Here is a 26,570-nt window from a genome sequence, read left to right as displayed (position 1 = left end):
CCCAAAATTTTCGCCCCCTCCCCCACCCTATGATCCACTTCCGCTTCCATGGTTCCATCCAATATATATATATATATATTGGTTTGGTCGAGTGGGTGGCGTGGGGGTGGGAGAGATGTGTGGAAATGGAGGGAGTGTGGTTGGGAGAGCAGGGGAGGGTGTTCTGAAGTGGTTTGGGCGCGTGGGGAGGGTGAGTGAGGAAAGATTAACCAGGAGGATGTGTGTGTTGGAGGTGGGGGGAGCGAGGAGGGGTGGGGGGCCGGGTTGGGGGTGGAAGGGTGGAGTGAGGGAGATTTTGCGTGGTCGGGGCCTGGACATGCAGGGGGGTGGGGGGAGGGCGGGGAATGGAGTGAATTGGATCGATGTGGTGTGCCGGGGTTGACGTGCTGTTGGTGGATTGAATCAGGGCGTGTGGGGCGTCTGGGGTGAACCATGGAAAGCTGTGTAGGTATGTATATTTGCGTGTGTGGACGTGTGTATATACATGTGTATGGGGATGGGTTGGGCCATTTCTTTCGTCTGTTTCCTTGCGCTGCCTCACGAACGCGGGAGACAGCGACAAAGCAAAATATATATATATATATATATATATATATATATATATATATATATATATATATATATATATATATATATATATATAAAAACAAAGGGGGCCAGGTGAGGATATTCCAAAAAAAGGCCCAGTACTCTGTTCTTAACGCTACCTCGCTAACGCGGGAAATGGTGAATAGTTTAAAAGAAAAAGAAAAGATATATGTATATATATATATATATATATATCCCTGGGGATAGGGGAGAAAGAATACTTCCCACGTATTCCCTGCGTGTCGTAGAAGGCGACTAAAAGGAAAGGGAGCGGGGGGCTGGAAATCCTCCCCTCTCGTTTTTTTTTAATTTTCCAAAAGAAGGAACAGAGAATTGGGCCAGGTGAGGATATTCCCTCAAAGGCCCAGTCCTCTGTTCTTAACGCTACCTCGCTATCGCGGGAAATGGCGAATAGTATGAAAAAAAATATATATATATATATATATATATATATATATATATATATATATATATATATATATATATATATATATATATCCCTGGGGATAGGGGAGCAAGAATACTTCCCACGTATTCCCTGCGTGTCGTAGAAGGCGACTAAAAGGGGAGGGAGCGGGGGGCTGGAAATCCTCCCCTCTCGTTTTTTTTTTAATTTTCCAAAAGAAGGAACAGAGAATTGGGCCAGGTGAGGGTAGTCCCCCAAAGGCCCAGTCCTCTGTTCTTAACGCTACCTCGCTAATGCGGGAAATGGCGAATATTTTGAAAGAAAGAAAAATATATATATATATATATATATATAGTGGTTCCAACAATGTTGTATGGCTGCAAGGTGTGGGCTATGGATAGAGTTGTGTGCAGGAGGGTGGATGTGCCGGAAATGAGATGTTTGAGGACAATATGTGGTGTGAGGTGGTTTGATCGAGTAAGTAATGTAAGGGTAAGAGAGATGTGTGGAAATAAAAAGAGTGTGGTTGAGAGAGCAGAAGAGGGTGTTTTGAAATGGTTTGGTCACATGGAGAGAATGAGTGAGGAAAGATTGACCAAGAGGATATATGTGTCAGAGGTGGAGGGAACTAGGAGAAGTGGGAGACCAAATTGGAAGTGGAAAGATGGAGTGAAAAAGATTTTGAGTGATCGAGGCCTGAACATGCAGGAGGGTGAAAGGCGTGCAAGGAATAGAGTGAATTGGAACGATGTGGTGTACTGGGGTCGACGTGCTGTCATTGGATTGAACCAGGGCATGTGAAGCATCTGGGTAAACCATGGAAAGTTGTGTGGGGCCTGGATGTGGAAAGGGAGCTGTGTTTTCGGTGCATTATTACATGACAGCTAGAGACTGAGTGTGACCGAATGGGGCCTTTTGTTGTCTTTTCCTAGCACTACCTCGCACACATGAGGGGGAGGGGGTTGTTATTCCATGTGTGGTGAGGTGGCGATGGGAATAAATAAAGGCAGTCAGTATGAATTATGTACATGTGTATATATGTATATGTCTCTGTATGTATATATATGTTTACATTGAGATATATAGGTATGTATATTTGCGTGTGTGGACATGTATGTATATACATGTGTATGGGGGTGGGTTGGGCCATTCTTTCGTCTGTTTCCTTGCGCTACCTCACTAATGCGGGAGACAGCGACAAAGCAAAATAAATAAGATATATATATATATATATATATATATATATATATATATATATATATATATATATATATATATATATATATATATATCCTCCCTGGGGATAGGGGAGAAAGAATACTTCCCACGTATTCCCTGCGTGTCGTAGAAGGCGACTAAAAGCGAGGGGAGTGGGGGGCTGGAAATCCTCCCCTCTCATTTTTTTTTTTTTCCCAAAAGAAGGAACAGAGAACGGGGCCAGGTGAGGATATTCCCTCAAAGGCCCAGTCCTCTGTTCTTAATGCTACCTCGCTAATGCGGGAAATGGGGAATAGTATGAAAAAAAAAAATATGTATATATATATATATATATATATATATATATATATATATATATATATATATATATATATATATTGAGTGGGAGATGTATAAAAGAAAGAGACAGGAGGTCAAGAGAAAGGTGCAAGAGGTGAAAAAGAGGGCAAATGAGAGTTGGGGTGAGAGAGCATCATTAAATTTTAGGGAGAATAAAAAGATGTTCTGGAAGGAGGTAAATAAAGTGCGTAAGACAAGGGAGCAAATGGGAACTTCAGTGAAGGGCGCAAATGGGGAGGTGATAACAAGTAGTGGTGATGTGAGAAGGAGATGGAGTGAGTATTTTGAAGGTTTGTTGAATGTGTTTGATGATAGAGTGGCAGATATAGGGTGTTTTGGTCGAGGTGGTGTGCAAAGTGAGAGGGTTAGGGAAAATGATTTGGTAAACAGAGAAGAGGTAGTAAAAGCTTTGCGGAAGATGAAAGCCGGCAAGGCAGCAGGTTTGGATGGTATTGCAGTGGAATTTATTAAAACGGGGTGACTGTATTATTGACTGGTTGGTAAGGTTATTTAATGTATGTATGACTCATGGTGAGGTGCCTGAGGATTGGTGGAATGCGTGCATAGTGCCTTTGTACAAAGGCTAAGGGGATAAGAGTGAGTGCTCAAATTACAGAGGTATAAGTTTGTTGAGTATTCCTGGTAAATTATATGGGAGGTATTGATTGAGAGGGTGAAGGCATGTACAGAGCATCAGATTGGGGAAGAGCAGTGAAGTTTCAGAAGTGGTAGAGGGTGTGTGGATCAGGTGTTTGCTTTGAAGAATGTATGTGAGAAATACTTAGAAAAGCAAATGGATTTGTATGTAGCATTTATGGATCTGGAGAAGGCATATGATAGAGTTGATAGAGATGCTCTGTGGAAGGTATTAAGAATATATGGTGTGGGAGGCAAGTTGTTAGAAGCAGTGAAAAGTTTTTATCGAGGATGTAAGGCATGTGTACGTGTAAGAAGAGAGGAAAGTGATTGGTTCTCAGTGAATGTAGGTTTGCGGCAGGGGTGTGTGATGTTTCCATGGTTGTTTAATTTGTTTATGGATTGGGTTGTTAGGGAGGTGAATGCAAGAGTTTTGGAAAGAGGGGCAAGTATGAAGTCTGTTGGGGATGAGAGCGCTTGGGAAGTGAGTCAGTTGTTGTTCGCTGATGATACAGCGCTGGTGGCTGATTCATGTGAGAAACTGCAGAAGCTGGTGACTGAGTTTGGTAAAGTGTGTGAAAGAAGAAAGTTAAGAGTAAATGTGAATAAGAGCAAGGTTATTAGGTACAGTAGGGTTGAGGGTCAAGTCAATTGGGAGGTAAGTTTGAATTTAGAAAAACTGGAGGAAATAAAGTGTTTTAGATATCTGGGAGTGGATCTGGCAGCGGATGGAACCATGGAAGCGGAGGTGGATCATAGGGTGGGGGAGGGGGCGAAAATCCTGGGAGCCTTGAAGAATGTATTAAGTCGAGAACATTATCTCGGAAAGCAAAAATGGGTATGTTTGAAGGAATAGTGGTTCCAACAATGTTGTATGGTTGCGAGGCGTGGGCTATGGATAGAGTTGTGCGCAGGAGGATGGATGTGCTGGAAATGAGATGTTTGAGGACAATGTGTGGTGTGAGGTGGTTTGATCGAGTAAGTAACGTATGGGTAAGAGAGATGTGTGGAAATAAAAAGAGCGTGGTTGAGAGAGCAGAAGAGGGTGTTTTGAAATGGTTTGGGCACATGGAGAGAATGAGTGAGGAAAGATTGACCAAGAGGATATATGTGTCGGAGGTGGAGGGAACGAGGAGAAGTGGGAGACCAAATTGGAGGTGGAAAGATGGAGTGAAAAAGATTTTGTGTGATCGGTGCCTGAACATGCAGGAGGGTGAAAGGAGGGCAAGGAATAGAGTGAATTGGATCGATGTGGTATACCGGGGTTGACGTGCTGTCAGTGGATTGAATCAGGGCATGTGAAGCGTCTGGGGTAAACCATGGAAAGCTGTGTAGGTATGTATATTTGCGTGTGTGGACGTATGTATATACATGTGTATGGGGGTGGGTTGGGCCATTTCTTTCGTCTGTTTCCTTGCGCTACCTCGCAAATGCGGGAGACAGCAAAAAAAAAAAAAAAAAAATATATATATATATATATATATATATATATATATATATATATATATATATATATATATATATATATATATATATATATTTTTTTTTTTTTGCTTTGTCGCTGTCTCCCGCGTTTGCGAGGTATATATATATATATATATATATATATATATATATATATATATATATATATATATATATATATATATATACCTCGCAAACGCGGGAGACAGCGACAAAGCAAAAAAAAATATATATATATATATATATATATATATATATATATATATATATATATATATATATATATATATATATATATATATATATATTTATATATTATTTCAATTTATACATACATATACATACACAGACAAATACATATATACACATGTACATATTCATACTTGCTGCCTTCATCCATTCCTGTCGCCACCCCGCCACACATGAAATGGTACCCCCTTCCCCCCGCGCACGCACGAGGAAGCGCTAGGAAACGACAACAAAGGCCACATTCGTTCACACTCAGTCTCTAGCTGTTATGTGTAATGCACCAACGCCACAGCACCCTTTCCAAATCTAGGCCCCACAAAACTTTCCTTGGTTTACCCCAGATGCTTCACATGCCCTGGTTCAGTCCATTGACAGCACGTTGACCCCGGTATACCACATCTTTCCAGTTCACTCTATTCCTTGCACGCCTTTTACCCTCCTGCATGTTCAGGCCCCAATCGCTCAAATTCTTTTTCACTCCATTCTTCCACCTCCAATTTGTTCTCCCACTTCTCCATGTTCCCTCCATCTCTGACACATATATCCTCTTGGTCAATCTTTCCTCATTCATTCTCTCTATGTGACCAAACCATTTCAATACACCCTCTTCTGCTCTCTCAACCACACTTTTTTTTATGACCTCACATCTCTCTTACCCTTTCATTACTTACTTGATCAAACCACCTCACACCACATATTGTCCTCAAACATCTCATTTCCATCACATCCACCCTCCTCCGCACAACTCTATCTATAGCCCATTGCTGGCAACCATATAACATTATTGGAACCACTATTCCTTCAAACATACCCATTTTTGCTTTCCGAGATAATGTTCTTGCCTTCCACACATTCTTCAACACTCCCAGAGCCTTCGCCCCCTCCCCCACCCTTTGACTTACTTCCGCTTCCATGGTTCCATTCGATGTTAAATCCACTCCCAGATATCTAAAACACTTCACTTCCTTCAGTTTTAATCAGGGAGTGTTGAAGAATGTGTGGAAGGCCAGTACATCTGTCGCTAAATATATATATAGATATATATATATGCTGTGGTTTTGGTGCATTATTACATGACAGCTAGAGACTGAGTGTGAACGAATGGGGCCTTTGTTGTCTTTTCCTAGCGCTACCTTGCACACATGAGGGGGGAGGGGGTTGTTATTCCATGTGTGGCAGGGTGGCGATGGGAATAAATAAAGGCAGACAGTATGAATTATGTATATGTGTATATATGTATATGTCTGTGTGTGTATATATATGTTGTATATATATGTGTACATTGAGATGTATAGGTATGTATATTTGTGTGTGTGGATGTGTATGTATATACATGTGTATGTGTTTGTGTTGGGCCATTCTTTCGTCTGTTTCCTTGCTTTACCTCGCTAACGCGGGAGACAGCGACAAAGCAAAATAGATAAATAAAATATATATAGATAAATATATATATATATATATATATATATATATATATATATATATATATATATATATATATATATATATATATATATATATATTTTTTTTTTTTTTTTTTTTTATTATACTTTGTCACTGTCTCCCGCGTTTGCGAGGTAGCGCAAGGAAACAGACAAAAGAAATGGCCCAACCCCCCCCAATACACATGTATATACATACGTCCACACACGCAAATATGCATACCTACACAGCTTTCCATGGTTTACCCCAGATGCTTCATATGCCCTGCTTCAATCCACTGACAGCACGTCAACCTCGGTATACCACATCGCTCCAATTCACTCTATTCCTTGCCCTCCTTTCACCCTCCTGCATGCTCAGGCCCCGATCACGCAAAATCTTTTTCACTCCATCTTTCCACCTCCAATTTGGTCTCCCTCTTCTCCTTGTTCCCTCCACCTCCGACACATATATCCTCTTGGTCAATCTTTCCTCACTCATCCTCTCCATGTGCCCAAACCACTTCAAAACACCCTCCTCTGCCCTCTCAACCACGCTCTTTTTATTTCCACACATCTCTCTTACCCTTACGTTACTCACTCGATCAAACCACCTCACACCACACATTGTCCTCAAACATCTCATTTCCAGCACATCCATCCTCCTGCGCACAACTCTATCCATAGCCCACGCCTCGCAACCATACAACATTGTTGGAACCACTATTCCTTCAAACATACCCATTTTTGCTTTCCGAGATAATGTTCTTGACTTCCACACATTCTTCAAGGCCCCCAGGATTTTCGCCCCCTCCCCCACCCTATGATCCACTTCCGCTTCCATTGTTCCATCCGCTGCCAGATCCACTCCCAGATATCTAAAACACTTCACTTCCTCCAGTTTTTCTCCATTCAAACTCACCTCCCAATTGACTTGACCCTCAACCCTACTGTACCTCATAACCTTGCTCTTATTCACATTCACTCTTAACTTTCTTCTTCCACACACTTTTCCACACTCAGTCACCAGCTTCTGCAGTTTCTCACATGAATCAGCCACCAGCGCTCACTCTTATCCCCTTTGCCTTTGTACAATGGCACTATGCACGCATTCCGCCAATCCTCAGGCACCTCACCATGAGTCATACATACATTGAATAACCTTACCAACCAGTCAACAATACAGTCACCCCCTTTTTTAATAAATTCCACTGCAATACCATCCAAACCTGCTGCCTTGCCGGCTTTCATCTTCCACAAAGCTTTCACTACCTCTTCTCTGTTTACCAAATCATTTTCCCTAACCCTCTCACTTTGCACACCACCTCGACCAAAACACCCTATATCTGCCACTCTATCATCAAACACATTCAACAAACCTTCAAAATACTCACTCCATCTCCTTCTCACATCACCACTACTTGTTATCACCTCCCCATTTGCGCCCTTCACTGAAGTTCCCATTTGCTCCCTTGTCTTACGCACTTTATTTACCTCCTTCCAGAACATCTTTTTATTCTCCCTAAAATTTAATGATACTCTCTCACCCCAACTCTCATTTGCCCTTTTTTTCACCTCTTGCACCTTTCTCTTGACCTCCTGTCTCTTTCTTTTATACATCTCCCACTCAATTGCATTTTTTCCCTGCAAAAATCGTCCAAATGCCTCTCTCTTCTCTTTCACTAATACTCTTACTTCTTCATCCCACCACTCACTACCCTTTCTAATCAACCCACCTCCCACTCTTCTCATGCCACAAGCATCTTTTGCGCAATCCATCACTGATTCCCTAAATACATCCCATTCCTCCCCCACTCCCCTTACTTCCATTGTTCTCACCTTTTTCCATTCTGTACTCAGTCTCTCCTGGTACTTCCTCACACAGGTCTCCTTCTCAAGCTCACTTACTCTCACCACCCTCTTCACCCCAACATTCACTCTTCTTTTCTGAAAACCCATACAAATCTTCACCTTAGCCTCCACAAGATAATGATCAGACATCCCTCCAGTTGCACCTCTCAGCACATATATATATATATATATATATATATATATATATATATATATATATATATATATATATATATATATAAGTTTGAATGGAGAAAAACTAGAGGAAGTAAAGTGTTTTAGATATCTGGGAGTGGATCTGGCAGTGGATGGAACCATGGAAGCGGAAGTGGATCATAGGGTGGGGGAGGGGGCAAAAATCCTGGGAGCCTTGAAGAATGTGTGGAAGTCGAGAACATTATCTCGGAAAGCAAAAATGGGTATGTTTGAAGGAATAGTGGTTCCAACAATGTTGTATGGTTGCGAGGCGTGGGCTATGGATAAAGTTGTGCGCAGGAGGATGGATGTGCTGGAAAGGAGATGTTTGAGGACAATGTTTGGTGTGAGGTGGTTTGATCGAGTAAGTAACGCAAGGGTAAGAGAGATGTGTGGAAATAAAAAGAGCGTGGTTGAGAGAGCAGAAGAGGGTGTTTTGAAATGGTTTGGGCACATGGAGAGAATGAGTGAGGAAAGATTGACCAAGAGGATATATGTGTTGGAGGTGGAGGGAACGAGGAGAAGTGGGAGACCAAATTGGAGGTGGAAAGATGGAGTGAAAAAGATTTTGTGTGATCGGGGCCTGAACATACAGGAGAGTGAAAGGAGGGCAAGGAATAGAGTGAATTGGATCGATGTGGTATACCGGGGTTGACGTGCTGTCAGTGGATTGAATCAGGGCATGTGAAGTGTCTGGGGTAAACCATGGAAAGCTGTGTAGATATGTATATTTGCGTGTGTGGACGTATGTATATACATGTGTATGGGGGTGGGTTGAGCCATTTCTTTCGTCTGTTTCCTTGCGCTACCTCGCAAATGCGGGAGACAGCGACAAAGCAAAAAAAAAAAATATATATATATATATATATATATATATATATATGTTATATATATATATATATATATATATATATATATATATATTTTTTTTTTTGCTTTGTCGCTGTCTCCCGCGTTTGCGAGGTATATATATATATATATATATATATATATATATATATATATATATATATATATATATATATATATATACCTCGCAAACGCGGGAGACAGCGACAAAGCAAAAAAAAATATATATATATATATATATATATATATATATATATATATATATATATATATATATATATATATATATATATATATATATTTATATATTATTTCAATTTATACATACATATACATACACAGACAAATACATATATACACATGTACATATTCATACTTGCTGCCTTCATCCATTCCTGTCGCCACCCCGCCACACATGAAATGGTACCCCCTTCCCCCCGCGCACGCACGAGGAAGCGCTAGGAAACGACAACAAAGGCCACATTCGTTCACACTCAGTCTCTAGCTGTTATGTGTAATGCACCAACGCCACAGCACCCTTTCCAAATCTAGGCCCCACAAAACTTTCCTTGGTTTACCCCAGATGCTTCACATGCCCTGGTTCAGTCCATTGACAGCACGTTGACCCCGGTATACCACATCTTTCCAGTTCACTCTATTCCTTGCACGCCTTTTACCCTCCTGCATGTTCAGGCCCCAATCGCTCAAATTCTTTTTCACTCCATTCTTCCACCTCCAATTTGTTCTCCCACTTCTCCATGTTCCCTCCATCTCTGACACATATATCCTCTTGGTCAATCTTTCCTCATTCATTCTCTCTATGTGACCAAACCATTTCAATACACCCTCTTCTGCTCTCTCAACCACACTTTTTTTTATGACCTCACATCTCTCTTACCCTTTCATTACTTACTTGATCAAACCACCTCACACCACATATTGTCCTCAAACATCTCATTTCCATCACATCCACCCTCCTCCGCACAACTCTATCTATAGCCCATTGCTGGCAACCATATAACATTATTGGAACCACTATTCCTTCAAACATACCCATTTTTGCTTTCCGAGATAATGTTCTTGCCTTCCACACATTCTTCAACACTCCCAGAGCCTTCGCCCCCTCCCCCACCCTTTGACTTACTTCCGCTTCCATGGTTCCATTCGATGTTAAATCCACTCCCAGATATCTAAAACACTTCACTTCCTTCAGTTTTAATCAGGGAGTGTTGAAGAATGTGTGGAAGGCCAGTACATCTGTCGCTAAATATATATATAGATATATATATATGCTGTGGTTTTGGTGCATTATTACATGACAGCTAGAGACTGAGTGTGAACGAATGGGGCCTTTGTTGTCTTTTCCTAGCGCTACCTTGCACACATGAGGGGGGAGGGGGTTGTTATTCCATGTGTGGCAGGGTGGCGATGGGAATAAATAAAGGCAGACAGTATGAATTATGTATATGTGTATATATGTATATGTCTGTGTGTGTATATATATGTTGTATATATATGTGTACATTGAGATGTATAGGTATGTATATTTGTGTGTGTGGATGTGTATGTATATACATGTGTATGTGTTTGTGTTGGGCCATTCTTTCGTCTGTTTCCTTGCTTTACCTCGCTAACGCGGGAGACAGCGACAAAGCAAAATAGATAAATAAAATATATATAGATAAATATATATATATATATATATATATATATATATATATATAATATATATATATATATATATATATATATATATATATATTTTTTTTTTTTTTTTTTTTTTATTATACTTTGTCACTGTCTCCCGCGTTTGCGAGGTAGCGCAAGGAAACAGACAAAAGAAATGGCCCAACCCCCCCCCAATACACATGTATATACATACGTCCACACACGCAAATATGCATACCTACACAGCTTTCCATGGTTTACCCCAGATGCTTCATATGCCCTGCTTCAATCCACTGACAGCACGTCAACCTCGGTATACCACATCGCTCCAATTCACTCTATTCCTTGCCCTCCTTTCACCCTCCTGCATGCTCAGGCCCCGATCACGCAAAATCTTTTTCACTCCATCTTTCCACCTCCAATTTGGTCTCCCTCTTCTCCTTGTTCCCTCCACCTCCGACACATATATCCTCTTGGTCAATCTTTCCTCACTCATCCTCTCCATGTGCCCAAACCACTTCAAAACACCCTCCTCTGCCCTCTCAACCACGCTCTTTTTATTTCCACACATCTCTCTTACCCTTACGTTACTCACTCGATCAAACCACCTCACACCACACATTGTCCTCAAACATCTCATTTCCAGCACATCCATCCTCCTGCGCACAACTCTATCCATAGCCCACGCCTCGCAACCATACAACATTGTTGGAACCACTATTCCTTCAAACATACCCATTTTTGCTTTCCGAGATAATGTTCTTGACTTCCACACATTCTTCAAGGCCCCCAGGATTTTCGCCCCCTCCCCCACCCTATGATCCACTTCCGCTTCCATTGTTCCATCCGCTGCCAGATCCACTCCCAGATATCTAAAACACTTCACTTCCTCCAGTTTTTCTCCATTCAAACTCACCTCCCAATTGACTTGACCCTCAACCCTACTGTACCTCATAACCTTGCTCTTATTCACATTCACTCTTAACTTTCTTCTTCCACACACTTTTCCACACTCAGTCACCAGCTTCTGCAGTTTCTCACATGAATCAGCCACCAGCTTATCCCCTTTGCCTTTGTACAATGGCACTATGCACGCATTCCGCCAATCCTCAGGCACCTCACCATGAGTCATACATACATTGAATAACCTTACCAACCAGTCAACAATACAGTCACCCCCTTTTTTAATAAATTCCACTGCAATACCATCCAAACCTGCTGCCTTGCCGGCTTTCATCTTCCACAAAGCTTTCACTACCTCTTCTCTGTTTACCAAATCATTTTCCCTAACCCTCTCACTTTGCACACCACCTCGACCAAAACACCCTATATCTGCCACTCTATCATCAAACACATTCAACAAACCTTCAAAATACTCACTCCATCTCCTTCTCACATCACCACTACTTGTTATCACCTCCCCATTTGCGCCCTTCACTGAAGTTCCCATTTGCTCCCTTGTCTTACGCACTTTATTTACCTCCTTCCAGAACATCTTTTTATTCTCCCTAAAATTTAATGATACTCTCTCACCCCAACTCTCATTTGCCCTTTTTTTCACCTCTTGCACCTTTCTCTTGACCTCCTGTCTCTTTCTTTTATACATCTCCCACTCAATTGCATTTTTTCCCTGCAAAAATCGTCCAAATGCCTCTCTCTTCTCTTTCACTAATACTCTTACTTCTTCATCCCACCACTCACTACCCTTTCTAATCAACCCACCTCCCACTCTTCTCATGCCACAAGCATCTTTTGCGCAATCCATCACTGATTCCCTAAATACATCCCATTCCTCCCCCACTCCCCTTACTTCCATTGTTCTCACCTTTTTCCATTCTGTACTCAGTCTCTCCTGGTACTTCCTCACACAGGTCTCCTTCTCAAGCTCACTTACTCTCACCACCCTCTTCACCCCAACATTCACTCTTCTTTTCTGAAAACCCATACAAATCTTCACCTTAGCCTCCACAAGATAATGATCAGACATCCCTCCAGTTGCACCTCTCAGCACATATATATATATATATATATATATATATATATATATATATATATATATATATATATATATATAAGTTTGAATGGAGAAAAACTAGAGGAAGTAAAGTGTTTTAGATATCTGGGAGTGGATCTGGCAGTGGATGGAACCATGGAAGCGGAAGTGGATCATAGGGTGGGGGAGGGGGCAAAAATCCTGGGAGCCTTGAAGAATGTGTGGAAGTCGAGAACATTATCTCAGAAAGCAAAAATGGGTATGTTTGAAGGAATAGTGGTTCCAACAATGTTGTATGGTTGCGAGGCGTGGGCTATGGATAAAGTTGTGCGCAGGAGGATGGATGTGCTGGAAAGGAGATGTTTGAGGACAATGTTTGGTGTGAGGTGGTTTGATCGAGTAAGTAACGCAAGGGTAAGAGAGATGTGTGGAAATAAAAAGAGCGTGGTTGAGAGAGCAGAAGAGGGTGTTTTGAAATGGTTTGGGCACATGGAGAGAATGAGTGAGGAAAGATTGACCAAGAGGATATATGTGTTGGAGGTGGAGGGAACGAGGAGAAGTGGGAGACCAAATTGGAGGTGGAAAGATGGAGTGAAAAAGATTTTGTGTGATCGGGGCCTGAACATACAGGAGAGTGAAAGGAGGGCAAGGAATAGAGTGAATTGGATCGATGTGGTATACCGGGGTTGACGTGCTGTCAGTGGATTGAATCAGGGCATGTGAAGTGTCTGGGGTAAACCATGGAAAGCTGTGTAGATATGTATATTTGCGTGTGTGGACGTATGTATATACATGTGTATGGGGGTGGGTTGAGCCATTTCTTTCGTCTGTTTCCTTGCGCTACCTCGCAAATGCGGGAGACAGCGACAAAGCAAAAAAAAAAAATATATATATATATATATATATATATATATATATGTTATTTATATTATTTGTATTATTCTATTATACATAGTGCTGTTTCCTGTGTCAGCAAGGTAGCACTGGGAAACAGACAAAGAATAGTCCATCCACCCATATACACACACACACACACACATATATATATATATATATATATATATATATATATATATATATATATATATATATATATATATATATATATCTTTCAAAAACTATTTGCCATTTCCCGCATTAGCAAGGTAGCGTTAAGAACAGAGGACTGGGCCTTTGAGGGAATACCCTCACCTGGCCCAATTCTCTGTTCCTTCTTTTGGAAAATTGAAAAAAAAAAAAACCCGAGAGGGGAGGATTTCCAGCCCCCCGCTCCCTCCCCTTTTAATCGCCTTCTACGACACGCAGGGAATACGTGGGAAGTATTCTTAATCCCCTATCCCCAGGGAGACAGCGACAAAGTATAATAAATAAAAATAAATATGATATATATATATATATATATATATATATATATATATATATATATATATATATATATATATACACATATATATATATCCCTGGGGATAGGGGAGAAAGAATACTTCCCACGTATTCCCTGCATGTCGTAGAAGGCGACTAAAAGGGGAGGGAGCGGGTGGCTGGAAATCCTCCCCACTCGTTTTTTTTTTTTAATTTTCCAAAAGAAGGAACAGAGAAGGGGGCCAGGTGAGGATATTCCCTCTAAGGCCCAGTCCTCTGTTCTTAACGCTACCTCGCTAATGCGGGAAATGGCGAATAGTATGAAAGAAAAAAGAAAGATATATATATATATATATATATTTATTTATTTATTTATTTTGCTTTGTCGCTGTCTCCTGCATTTGCGAGGTAGCGCAAGGAAACAGACAAAAGAAATGGCCCAACCCACCCCCATACACATGTATATACATACACGTCCACATACGCAAATATACATACCTATACATCTCAATGTACACATATATATACACACACAGACACATACATATATACCCATGCACACAATTCACACTGTCTGCCTTTATTCATTCCCATCGCCACCTTGCCACACATGGAATACCATCCCCCTCCCCCCTCATGTGTGCGAGGTAGCGCTAGGAAAAGACAACAAAGGCCCCATTCGTTCACACTCAGTCTCTAGCTGTCATACAATAATGCCCGAAACCACAGCTCCCTTTCCACATCCAGGCCCCACCCAACTTTCCATGGTTTACCCCAGATGCTTCACATGCCCTGATTCAATCCGCTGACAGCACTTCAACCCCGGTATACCACATCGATCCAATTCACTCTGTTCCTTGCCCGCCTTTCACCCTCCTGCATGTTCAGGCCCCGATCACGCAAAATCTTTTTCACTCCATCTTTCCACCTTCAATTTGGTCTCCCACTTCTCCTCGTTCCCTCCACCTCCGACACATATATCCTCTTGGTCAATCTTTCCTCACTCAATCTCTCCATGTGCCCAAACCATTTCAAAACACCCTCTTCTGCTCTCTCAACCACGCTCTTTTTATTTCCACACATCTCTCTTACCCTTACATTACTTACTCGATCAAACCACCTCACACCACACATTGTCCTCAAACATCTCATTTCCAGCACATCCACCCTCCTGCGCACAACTCTATCCATAGCCCACGCCTCGCAACCATACAACATTGTTGGAACCACTATTCCTTCAAACATACCCATTTTTGCTTTCCGAGATCATGTTCTCGACTTCCACACATTCTTCAAGGCTCCCAGGATTTTCGCCCCCTCCCCCACCCTATGATTCACTTCCGCTTCCATGGTTCCATCCGCTGCCAGATCCACTCCCAGATATCTAAAACACTTTACTTCCTCCAGTTTTTCTCCATTCAAACTTACCTCCCAATTGACTTGACCCTCAACCCTACTGTACCTGATAACCTTGCTCTTATTCACATAGATGTGTGGAAACAAAAAGAGTATGGTTGAGAGAGCAGAAGACAGTGTGTTGAAATGGTTTAGACATATGGAGAGAATGAGTGAGAAATGATTGACAAAGAGGATATATGTGTCGATGTGAAGGGAACAAGGAGAAGTGGGAGACCAAACTGGGGGTGGAAAGATGGAGTGAAAAAGATTTCTGTTTCCTGTTTTAACAATTTATTAATATGAAGTGATTGTGTTGAGGTTAGATATTACCGCCAGACTGAAGATGTTGACATTATTTATAGATTTGTGATGCTGTCTTTGGTCTTGCACTGTTTTTTCTTTTATTTGTTCTGTGCAATTGTTCAGAGAGTAGGTACTAGTATAAAACTTTGATGAGCTGCATCAGCAATTACCACATTGGAATGGCCATAGAGGAAAGTATGTCGAAGGAAACAGAGAGAAGCAGAAAAAACAATGAAAAGGAGTTTAGAAAAGAAAAGATTTATGCTACATCCTGTCAAATACTTTGGAGATGTTAAGGGCAACAACCAAAGTTTCACCATGATACCATTTAAAGGAGGACCAGAAGTGAGACATACAGGAGGAAAGATCACCAGTAGACATAACACTGCAAAATTTGTACTGGTAGTCAAAGAGAAGGGAATAGAATTGTAATTGTTTTGGAAAATTAGAGTTAAGGAAAGTTTCTAGACCTTCAGAGATAACAGAAGTGAGAGCAATAGCTAGATAGTTGAAGGGATTAGAATGGTCTCCTTTCTTATTGCTGGGCTGCACTAAGGCATGCTTCCAAGAGGAAGGAAAGTTATGGGTTTTTTCGACAAAACATGAATAGGTGATCTAGGATTAGAGGAAGCTGAGAGACAAACTCTTCTAGGACTTGAGGAGGTATGCCATCTGGACCACATGCCTCACCCACCTGGAGCTGTGGGAGCACTTGGAAGGCCCTGAGTGAGAAGAATATATGAAATGGTGTATGTTCAATGTGAGGAGATAGGGACAGAGGATTAGGGGCAGAATCATCTAAAGTTGAATTTCAGGAAAATGAGGTTCCAAAGAGAATGGCTCTTTCAGTTTGAGAGCTATGATAGATTGATGGCCCATTACATTCTTTCCCTGATGCATCTGACGTCATATGTTCATATGTAGAGGGATTAGGGGGATATATACAAAACATAGAACAGCATAGTCATAAATAGTAGAGAAATTTTGAGCCAGTTGTCACCAAAGTTAGGAAAATCAAAATCCACAGAGTGAGCTTTGGAGTTTTTGTATTAGGGTAAGCACAAATGCCACCCTTACAGTGAAAAAGTTGGTAGATATTAAATTTAGAGATGTAATATGTGATAATGTAGAAGTGAGGTAACTTAGGACAGTCGGGTTTGATAGGGATGATGATCATGGGAAGAAGTACACAGATATTGTTCTACTGAGGGAAGGTTAGATATGAGACCACAAATGTTGTAGAAATTAATAGAGAAAGAGCCATGTTGGGGTGCGTTATCTGAGAGAGTCGAGTAGGTCCCACTTATTTCATGCTGGTGAAGAAAGCTTGGAAAACCACCTAACCTTCCATGGTCGAAGGTGTCGTAACAATAAGGCACTAGATTTTTTTTTTTATCTTTATTGAAGAGGATATTGAAAGATTGTGTCTGCAACATGTTGTCAAGTGTTTGCATAGAGATGAAGAGGATTTGAGTTTGTGGATTAGGTGTCAGCAGCTCAAATGTAATTGAGGTAAAAAGAACAAAAAATGCGATCTGGGTTTGTTTTTCTTGTTTTCTTACCATTCTATTCTCTTCAAACATAAAACAACCTGAAGTGTTTGTGTGCATTGCACATACATTCCACAGGCAAAGGTTACAGAAAGATATGTTGTAGAAAAGCAACATAGAAAACTGTTTGTGTTCATTGTGTACCAAATGCTGCTTAGTCACACTGACGTTTAACTATAGAACACTAGTTTTTTTTTCTTACCATCTTTAGCTCAGTCAGGGGCAACCTGGTATAGTAAACAGTCTGCAACCAAGTATAGGTATTTATGTAACTACTGTACTCATGTCAGCATAGATAGAATATCGAAATCTCTGTTACTAAAAATGTTACACTCCCCAAATCTTTGTTCGTTGCATTCAAGATTACTGCCAACTTATTGCATGAGTTTTCAGTAAATAATTTCTGAAATGTGTGTGCAAAGTTTTGGGCAGTGTACATTTGTATAAAATACTAAAGAACAACACTTAGAAGTTCCATTGATTACACACTATTCTTTTAAGGTTGCAATATATTCAGATGACAACCTGTGGCTGATAGAGTACACAATCTGCACTTCCAAATATGTAAAAATCCTAAATCACACATTGCTTGGTCTAAAGGATCACAAATTTCTAATATTTTACATATAATACATATTATACATCAGTGTACATATGAATTCAGAAAGAATCAATTCACTTAGAATCTAAATTTCAAATACATGACATTTGCAGTATATAATTGATCACAAAGGTTTATGGATGCAACTATTATATAACTGGTTTTTAGAAATATTTTTTCAATGTTTACATTTTCTAAGAGTCATTTGATTCTGATTGATACAGTGGTCACAGGAGTTTAGAGATTTGGAGTTCTGCTAGCCCAAGTTAATGGAAATTGATGTTAGAAATTCTTTGCATACTAAAACAAAGTATTTTCAGAATATTGATGCATATTCATGCCTTTCCATTACGGTTAACATACTAATAACAAATACTTGTCATATGTGTGTTGTAGGCCAGTGCGTTGCCAGTATAATATACTGGGCTGTGGATGGCGTGGTCCTCATCATGATGTTAGCAGTCATGAGCAACAGTGTCAACACCCCACTCATACTGGTGCACAGGTTAGCAATTCAAATAACTCTTGGTAAAAAAAAATTGTTTTTTGTTCTCAAGCTGCAGCTCCTCTAAATTAGATATTGTGCAAGATGTTAAAAAAATGGATACCTTCTTGTAAAAAAATTCTATTTTTACAAATATCTTGTGGTAATATCATTGTTGTATAGATAAGACTTTTTTACAAGGGCATAATTTCTTAAAAGGGTTTAGATATGCAGATGTCTGTCATGATGAGAACTCATTTTCATGCTTGATTTCTCTTATAATTACAAGGGCATATGATAACTCTCAACTTGATATACAAGTACTTTACATTGATACATATGCCAGTTTCCAGTCAACATGTTCATTTTGATATGCAAGGTTCAGTAACGCTTTATATCATGCAGGTATTTTCACATCTGCAAAAACAGGCTGAAACGGCAGAGGAGTCCTCCAAGACCTTCAATCAAATTATGTCTGTCCTTTCATTTGAAAAGATCACTTTTAATGGTGAGGGTCAAATCTTAAGAACAGCTGCCAAGCTTGTCAAATGTACTTGCTTATATATTGTCATTATGTGTAAGTATGCAAGGCGTATAGAATATTGATTATATCTAACATAACACAGGAGGTGTATATGGAATTTCCTTCTTGAGGGTTTGAATATAATTGCTCAGATGGTTGTTTACATTGTGTAGTTTCATACTAGAAAATTTTGGTAAAGGAAATATGTGTGTATGAGTACCTATTTTTAAGTATCTGTTTGTGGTTAGCTGTATTTTCAGTGCATTTACCCATGACAGATAGAGAGTGGATACGAGCAAATGAGGCCTTTTCATCATATGTTCTTGTCACTACCTTGCTAATGCAGGAAACACTGAATAAGTATGAAAAAAGAATAAATATTTCTTTTATAATTATCTTATTTCACCTCTACTTTTTCTTCACTTTTGTACTACTTTTATCAATATAGAAGTTTTTCTTTTAATCTTTTCTGATGTTCTGTTACCTCTGGGAACTTTCTTAAAAGGATGGGAATGATAAAAGTCTCAGTAACTGGTGAATTCATCAACGTTCTCAAAGCGGTTGAGATACATGAAAGTTATTATCAAGTCTGCCCTTGTATTTTCTTCTTTTAACATGAGCAGATCTATGATATTTATCCTATTCCTGTTGCTTAGCTTGGCATGTATCAGCATATCTATTAGTACATGTATATAGTATTTTTAACTGCATTCCCAATTATTTTGGGTAGATTAAGAATTTAAGCAATTTTTACCCTCACTTTGCACATTAAGGTGATTTGACATGTATGACTAAAATCTCCATCACAACATCACACACAGAGTGATTCCATTGCGTCCAATCTTAAATAATTTCTCGGACATCAACTTCACATGTAATGTTAGCTCTCATAATTTTTTCTCTCTTTTCATCTTTACCCTCTACATCCTTTCTTTTAACATACAACATGTCAATTTTTCTCATTCAGTTTCATCTTTCCCTTTACCATCTTTATTAATCATCATTCCTAAATACTTGTTAACAAATTCCTTGTCTCTCATCAGATTGATATTTTAAGGGCTCATCTCCATGAAAATCAGTAATCTTTTCATGCACTTTCAACATATTCCTTCTACACATATCAAAGCCAGCTACCATTCTTTTCATTTCCTCCTCTGATTCAGTTAATGCTTTAATGAACTGGGAGGGGTAAGGGGCACACCCAAGGTGAACCTGGTGGCCATCACAGTTTCTGAATCACATGTCAGTGTTTACAACCTTTTGTAATTTGTAATGCTAGTTATATTCGTATATCATGTTTTATAAGATGTGTGTCTTCATAAATGACTGTTCTGCTATGTTCACATTAAACTCTGAATTTGAAATTGAAGAAAAGCACCAACTTCACCATTATTGATGTTTCTTTCACTATTTTCCTAATATATTTGCCTTCCCTTTATTCTTCTCCATCTTATGATTATTGAGAATAATAACTTTAGTTATTTTAGTTGTTTAATTTGTTATGGATGGGGTGATAAGGAGGAATATGTGAGTCTTGTAGAAAGGGGTGAGTAATTAGTCCTTAGTTGAGGAGAGGACCTTGGAAGTGAGTCGGATGTTGTTTGCTGATGATACAGCACTTGTTGTAGATTTGAGAAAGAAACTGCAGAAGTTGGTGGAAGTTGAGAGTAAATGTAAATAAAAGCAAGGTCATTATGTTTAGCAGGTTTGACAGACAGTTTAGTTGGGAGGTAAGTTTGATTGGAGAAAAACTGGCTCCATCTTGTAAATTCTAAGAATAATAATTCTGTAGAAAAACAAAAAAGTATAAGAAAATACAAATAAGCATTATAAGGACACTTCCTAGTCAACAATTTGATTGGCCCATATTTAGCTTGGTGGAGGATGATGAATGCTGCTTATTGAGCCTTAGCCAACCTCTGAGCCACAACACACACATGCACACACTATTTACATTGAGTGTGGGAAACATCTTGCCTGCCAATTGAGCCATCACAAAAAACAGTTTTTGTGAAAACGGAATTTTTATTAATTTTTGAAGGTAATGACACTATTTTGTCATTGGTTTGTTTACACAACTATTTTGGACATTTGTTATTGCTTTCTTAAAGTGTGAATAAGCAGCAGTATTTGTAAGTGATGACTGTGAAGGCTTTTATTGTTTTGCCATGTGGTTCTGCAATACACCACAATCACCCTATCTCACTCATATCACATATTTTCCTTTCAGAAAAACTTTAACCAACCATGGTTACAATAAAGAGCCTTGATGCACTCCTACATTTATTTCAGGCCTCTCCATCATACCACCATTTACTCTCAGTCAAGATACTATTTCCATGATGAGACACTGACAGCATTTAAAAGTTTTTCACATATACCATAAATTGACAAAAGCTCTCTGCATTCTTTTATATTGATTTTTTTCATGTACTTTTTCCACATTTCATAGATACTGCCAATGTCTTCTTTATTTAACCTTCCCCATGATTTTCCTTTTGATTTGATGATATACCTTTTCCACATCTATAAATGCTGCTTATATTTCCACCAGTTTCTAGAACTATCTCCACTCCCTGCCTAATTGCAAAAATCTGGTAAGTTTGCCTCATACCTCCTGAAATTCTCCATGCTCTTCACCCACAAAGGGCTTATTGATCCTTTCATCATGCTCTTCCTCAGTCTTACCATATGTTGTGCAAACTAAAGACTTACTCCCAAGATTTTTTTGTCATTTTTACTCCATTTACCTCTGCACAGCATCCTCCTTGCCCATTCATTCACAAATTTAGTCAGTCATTAGCCATCTGAAATAAAAGTGCTAACTGCTGTCATTTGAACTGATGAACCCCTCCCATTTCACTTTATGAATTACCTTTTTTTCATACTAATTCACTATTTCCTGTTTAGAGTAGTGTGGTGACATCAAGAACTGACAAGAATGGCCTCATGTGCTTACATTCACTTTGTAGTTGTCAAATTTGATTTACCAAAACGATTTCCTTATCCACAGTCAAGTCCCTTAGCTTTTCTTTGGTTTTCCTTGACCATTTCATGTACCCTGGCTGGGCCCACTGAAAGCATGTTGCCCTCTGTATACTATATCATTCAAATTCACTCTATCCCTTGAATGCCTCCCACTCTTCAGCATGTTCACCACTTACTATGTTCATTCCTGTCCACCTTTCTTCTTTGCCTACACTTTATTTTGAAAACATGTGCTTGGAACAATCATTCTGGTTGTTGCACATATTTTTTGTCTGTATCCTTTTATCTGTTATTTTCATGAAAGGTACCATTTTGCATATTTGCTCTATATCTCACTTATTCATATCAGCCATGGCTGCTTCCTCAGATGTTCTTTCAGGTTCTCATTAGAGAGATAACTTAACCTCCCATTCCTTATCATTGCATGGTATATATATATATATATATATATATATATATATATATATATATATATTTTTTTTTTTTTTCTTTCATGCTATTCGCCATTTCCCGCATTGCAAGGTAGCGTTAGGAACAGAGGACTGGGCCTTTGAGGGAATATCCTCACCTGGCCCCCTTCTCTGTTCCTTCTTTTGGAAAATTAAAAAAAATGAGAGGGGAGGATTTCCAGCCACCCGCTCCTTCCCATTTTAGTCAGCCTTCTACGACACGCAGGGGATACATGGGAAGTATTTTTTCTCCTCTATCCCCAGGGATAAAGAAAGAAAATTAATGATGAAAATGTTTGATGTGTTTATGAGAAGTAAAATTAATTATATATGTGTCGTATGGTTGCTAGTTAAGCAAGTGAAATAAAACAAATTAAAGTCAATTTAAAAAATTTTATAAGTTGACTTGAGCTTATGAACTACAATGGTGACTTTGCTTATGGCATAACCTTAAGTAGGTGGAATCTGATAGCACCTATAAAGGAAAATGTCTGTTCAAACACCACTATCTTAAACCTTAAACCATAGTATTGGCTGTCGTGTATCATTTACCAGCATATGGTGATTGTATGTCCATTTTTCAATGATTTTATGATGTCAACTAAAGAAGTTTTGCTTTGAAGTTATGTATAAAGGATTAGTTTATTTTGTATGTAGTTTTAAAGACTGACTTCATGATTTATAGATTTGTGGTTCTTACATAGGAAATTTCTTAACTCATCATATGCTTTATCTCAAAAGATTTGCAGCTAAAACCTTACCGTACGGATGAATTTATCCACAAGCTTTTCTATGAAACAAGCCGGTTCTCTGCACTTGGTTACCAGTGGGTTATTAAGGCTCGGCTCAATGACAACCAAAAGGACCCTCACCTCACATGCAACAGATACATCACGTACCAGGTAAGTACATTGCATCTTGTTATTTAATTCGGTTAACCATCAAAGATTCATATAGGATAAACTTTTTTTAATTATTTTTTTATCTAAACATAAACTTGGCATTCAGCCAGTCATACCATTTATCAGTATACTCTGTTCTTCATTTTTCTATGGTTATACACACTTATGCCTAAACACTTCATATGTATTTTTTTCTCTGCTCCCTGAATTTCTTCTCTTTAACTGTTACAGCAGTTTCAGTCTCAAAGTCTGAATAGCTATACTACAAATTTTTATTATAAGAGCTTATGTATTATGGTTTTGTTTTCCTATCACATATAGTTTACCTGCAGCACCTCAGGTGGCAAAAACTTTGACGGCATTAAGAAAATTTGATATTCCTCCCAAATATTGATTTTATCCTCTCTTTTAGATATTCCAAAGTCATGTTGACTAATAATGCTCAGAATATTTAATACCAATGGTAAGAATTTCTCCCCTATCTCTGGACTTTGACCCTTAACCTTCCAACATCCACTCATTGTTTTTTCCTTATTTGAGGTTTTTGTACCTTTACAGATTTTGTTTTTATCCTGCAGAGTAAGAGTTAAACAGCATAAGATTAAATTCAGCTTTGTAATACCCACTTAAAGGGCTACTGCTCCACTGCTACCAGAGAACACACATATAACTTTAGACCACTCTCATTCATGAGCATGGCCTTACAAGGATCTGGAAATGATTATTAGAAAGCAAATGGTTGACTTTCTATTGAAAAGAAATTACCAAAGCAACTTTTTTTTTAATCAATTTATTATGCCCAAGGGGTGACACTAGTTTCAGGGAAATGAGGTCATGTGTAACAAACCTCTTAGATTTCTACAAGAGAATGAGCTCTGTCTTAAAAGGGAAGGCTGTGTGAGTTGTGTGTATATGGATTGCTAGAAGGCAGTATCCTCTGTAATTCATGGGAGGTGAATTAAGAAGGTGGTTCACAAGGCAGAAATATGGGGGAAACTCAGTGGATAGATTATCTCAGTGGAAGGGAACAAAGGACAGATGTCAAAAGAGCCATCTCTATGTGGGTCAGTGTTACCAGTGGTATTCCACAGGATTCTGTTCTTGGAGAATTACTCTCCTTATACATGTTAATCATTTCTCTTTGTAGACAGAACTATTTGAGCATCCCTTTTTTCCCAGTCTCTTCCTTCCTCTCTTCCTTTAAATATATCCATTTCGTGAATCCTTATAGCAACAGTTCTGAGGCACAGACATTAGAGAGTAGTGAGTGATTTAGGTGAAGACATTGATGAATCTTACTGATACTATGGAGATTGGAGAGCGTGTAACCCTAGCAGAGACACTATTTTAAGGATAAATTGGTGTTTAAAACCTTCTCTAGCAAGTGGTCTGCCTGTTGTTTATGGGCCTTACTTCTAGAAGAGAAAGTGTTTTTCATACATCAAAACCAACATTTTTTACTTAACCATTATAGCCACCTGTCTGCTGTATGTTTTTACTGAGGCTTAAGTACTGAGTAAAGTTTGATGCTTCAAGAAAACATTGAATCAAAGTAGTCTTTGTTAATTAGAGGCATAGTTAGATAAACATGGGAAATATAATTGTACCTCTTTCAAGCTGATTGTGAAGAGTAAGCCCAGCAGTCCAATGGTGGTGCACTTCATGGTTTTACGGGGACCATTTGGAGACATGCGTGTGGATCCTCACATATGCCAGTTTGAATTTAATGAGAATAGCACTGAGAGTCCCTTTTTTGCTTTGCCACTGCCTGACAGTGCTGAATGTAACAAGCTTCTGGCTGCACGGATTATAGATTTCAGGTAAGGTATCTTTATTCATATATTTTACTACATTTCAGTCTAGCATATTCCTAATTCAAACCAAGTGGCTTTGTAGAGAATCTTTGATAGACTTTTCACTCATATTCTGTCAGTGGATTTTATGAGTAAAGACTTAGGAACATGAATTAAAGCATATTGTAATTCATTCATTATCAGTGTTTTTAAATTTTCATGCTAGTAAATTAGGTACTCTTTCTTTGCTGTTCCATAAAAAAGAAAAATCCATAACTTTATATCTACATGCCTTTCCCTGTTATGTGTCAGGATGGCCACTGCAGTGTCAAAACATCATGGCAACAGCTCCTCATTTCTCTTTTCTTCATATTATTAACATCCTTACTCACATACATTTTCACCATGTCTTTTTATCATATATTCAGTTTTCCTTTGTACCTATTCTCTTTATTGCATTCAAATACCGTTTCATTATGTCCATAGCTTCACATTATAGCACCAGAGCTCTTGATTCTTAATTTCATGTACTACCCTATTTATGCCTCCACATGATGAATATCATTCTGTCTAGTCCTGTAACCAAAGTGAAGCTTCTGAGAATTCTGTCTGTTAACTATTTGAAAGCTTCATTTCAGAAGCATACGCACTCTGGTTTGCATCACTTCTAGAAAATCTCACATACCCAGATGTTTCATATATTTTCCATTGTTTAAAGAATGGTCATTTCCAAGAATACTTGAGATATTTACTGGATCACCAGACCCTACTTTAACAAGAAAAAGTAATCAGATGAACACACATAGATTTCAAGGTTTTTCACCAAATCTCATCCCTTCCTTCTCGGCCACTGTGGGAACATATGGCAATGCAGCATTTGGTTGTGCTCCAATAGATTGTGAAATATCATATACATCAGTGCACATCCAACATATCCTCAAAATTACACAGTATCAGGTATAAAGTGTCAATGGCGTTTTCAAAATATTTGTTCTTGATGACTCTCATGTATGCGTAATGATAGTCATTATTGTGGTAAACTTCCAAATCATATTGATTTTGTCATTGCTTTATTAGAAATAAAAATTAATCAGTTTTTGTCACTCACTGATAGCTTGTTTTATGATGACATCTAAAGTGGCAAAGTCTAAACTAGGTTTTCATTTTGGCTATACATATATTGTGGTTTTCCACCCTGCTGTTTTACAAAATCAAGATTCTAATGAGAATATTTGATATTCAGTATTTTTAACTAGTAATTGTTAGACTGACCTTCATTGGATTCTTTAAGAAAAATTCCAAAAGTTTAAAGTGTACTTATAACAATCTGTCTTTGGTTT

General features: G+C 38.9%; 2 protein-coding genes across 5 annotated transcripts in view; one reads left to right on the top strand and one right to left on the bottom strand.

Moving 5' to 3' along the window:
• LOC139762382 (uncharacterized) overlaps positions 1-26,570 on the bottom strand; it is a 125,315-nt gene that overhangs the window by 70,690 nt on the left and 28,055 nt on the right. The gene's annotated exons all lie outside the window — the stretch shown is intronic.
• Positions 1-26,570, top strand: part of LOC139762384 (zinc finger TRAF-type-containing protein 1 homolog) — a 73,347-nt gene that overhangs the window by 30,813 nt on the left and 15,964 nt on the right. For 2 of the 3 annotated variants that reach the window (XM_071687210.1, XM_071687208.1), the window contains exons 5-8: positions 18,488-18,596; positions 18,981-19,083; positions 23,277-23,437; positions 25,055-25,257. In XM_071687210.1, the coding sequence (XP_071543311.1) occupies positions 18,488-18,596; positions 18,981-19,083; positions 23,277-23,437; positions 25,055-25,257 (576 nt within the window). The remainder of the gene's footprint in view (positions 1-18,487; positions 18,597-18,980; positions 19,084-23,276; positions 23,438-25,054; positions 25,258-26,570) is intronic. The other variant, XM_071687209.1, reaches the window with a different exon arrangement.

Source organism: Panulirus ornatus, chromosome 43 (assembly GCF_036320965.1).
Source record: "Panulirus ornatus isolate Po-2019 chromosome 43, ASM3632096v1, whole genome shotgun sequence".
NCBI lineage: Eukaryota > Metazoa > Arthropoda > Malacostraca > Decapoda > Palinuridae > Panulirus > Panulirus ornatus.
This window is presented reverse-complemented; position numbering and strand designations above follow the sequence as displayed.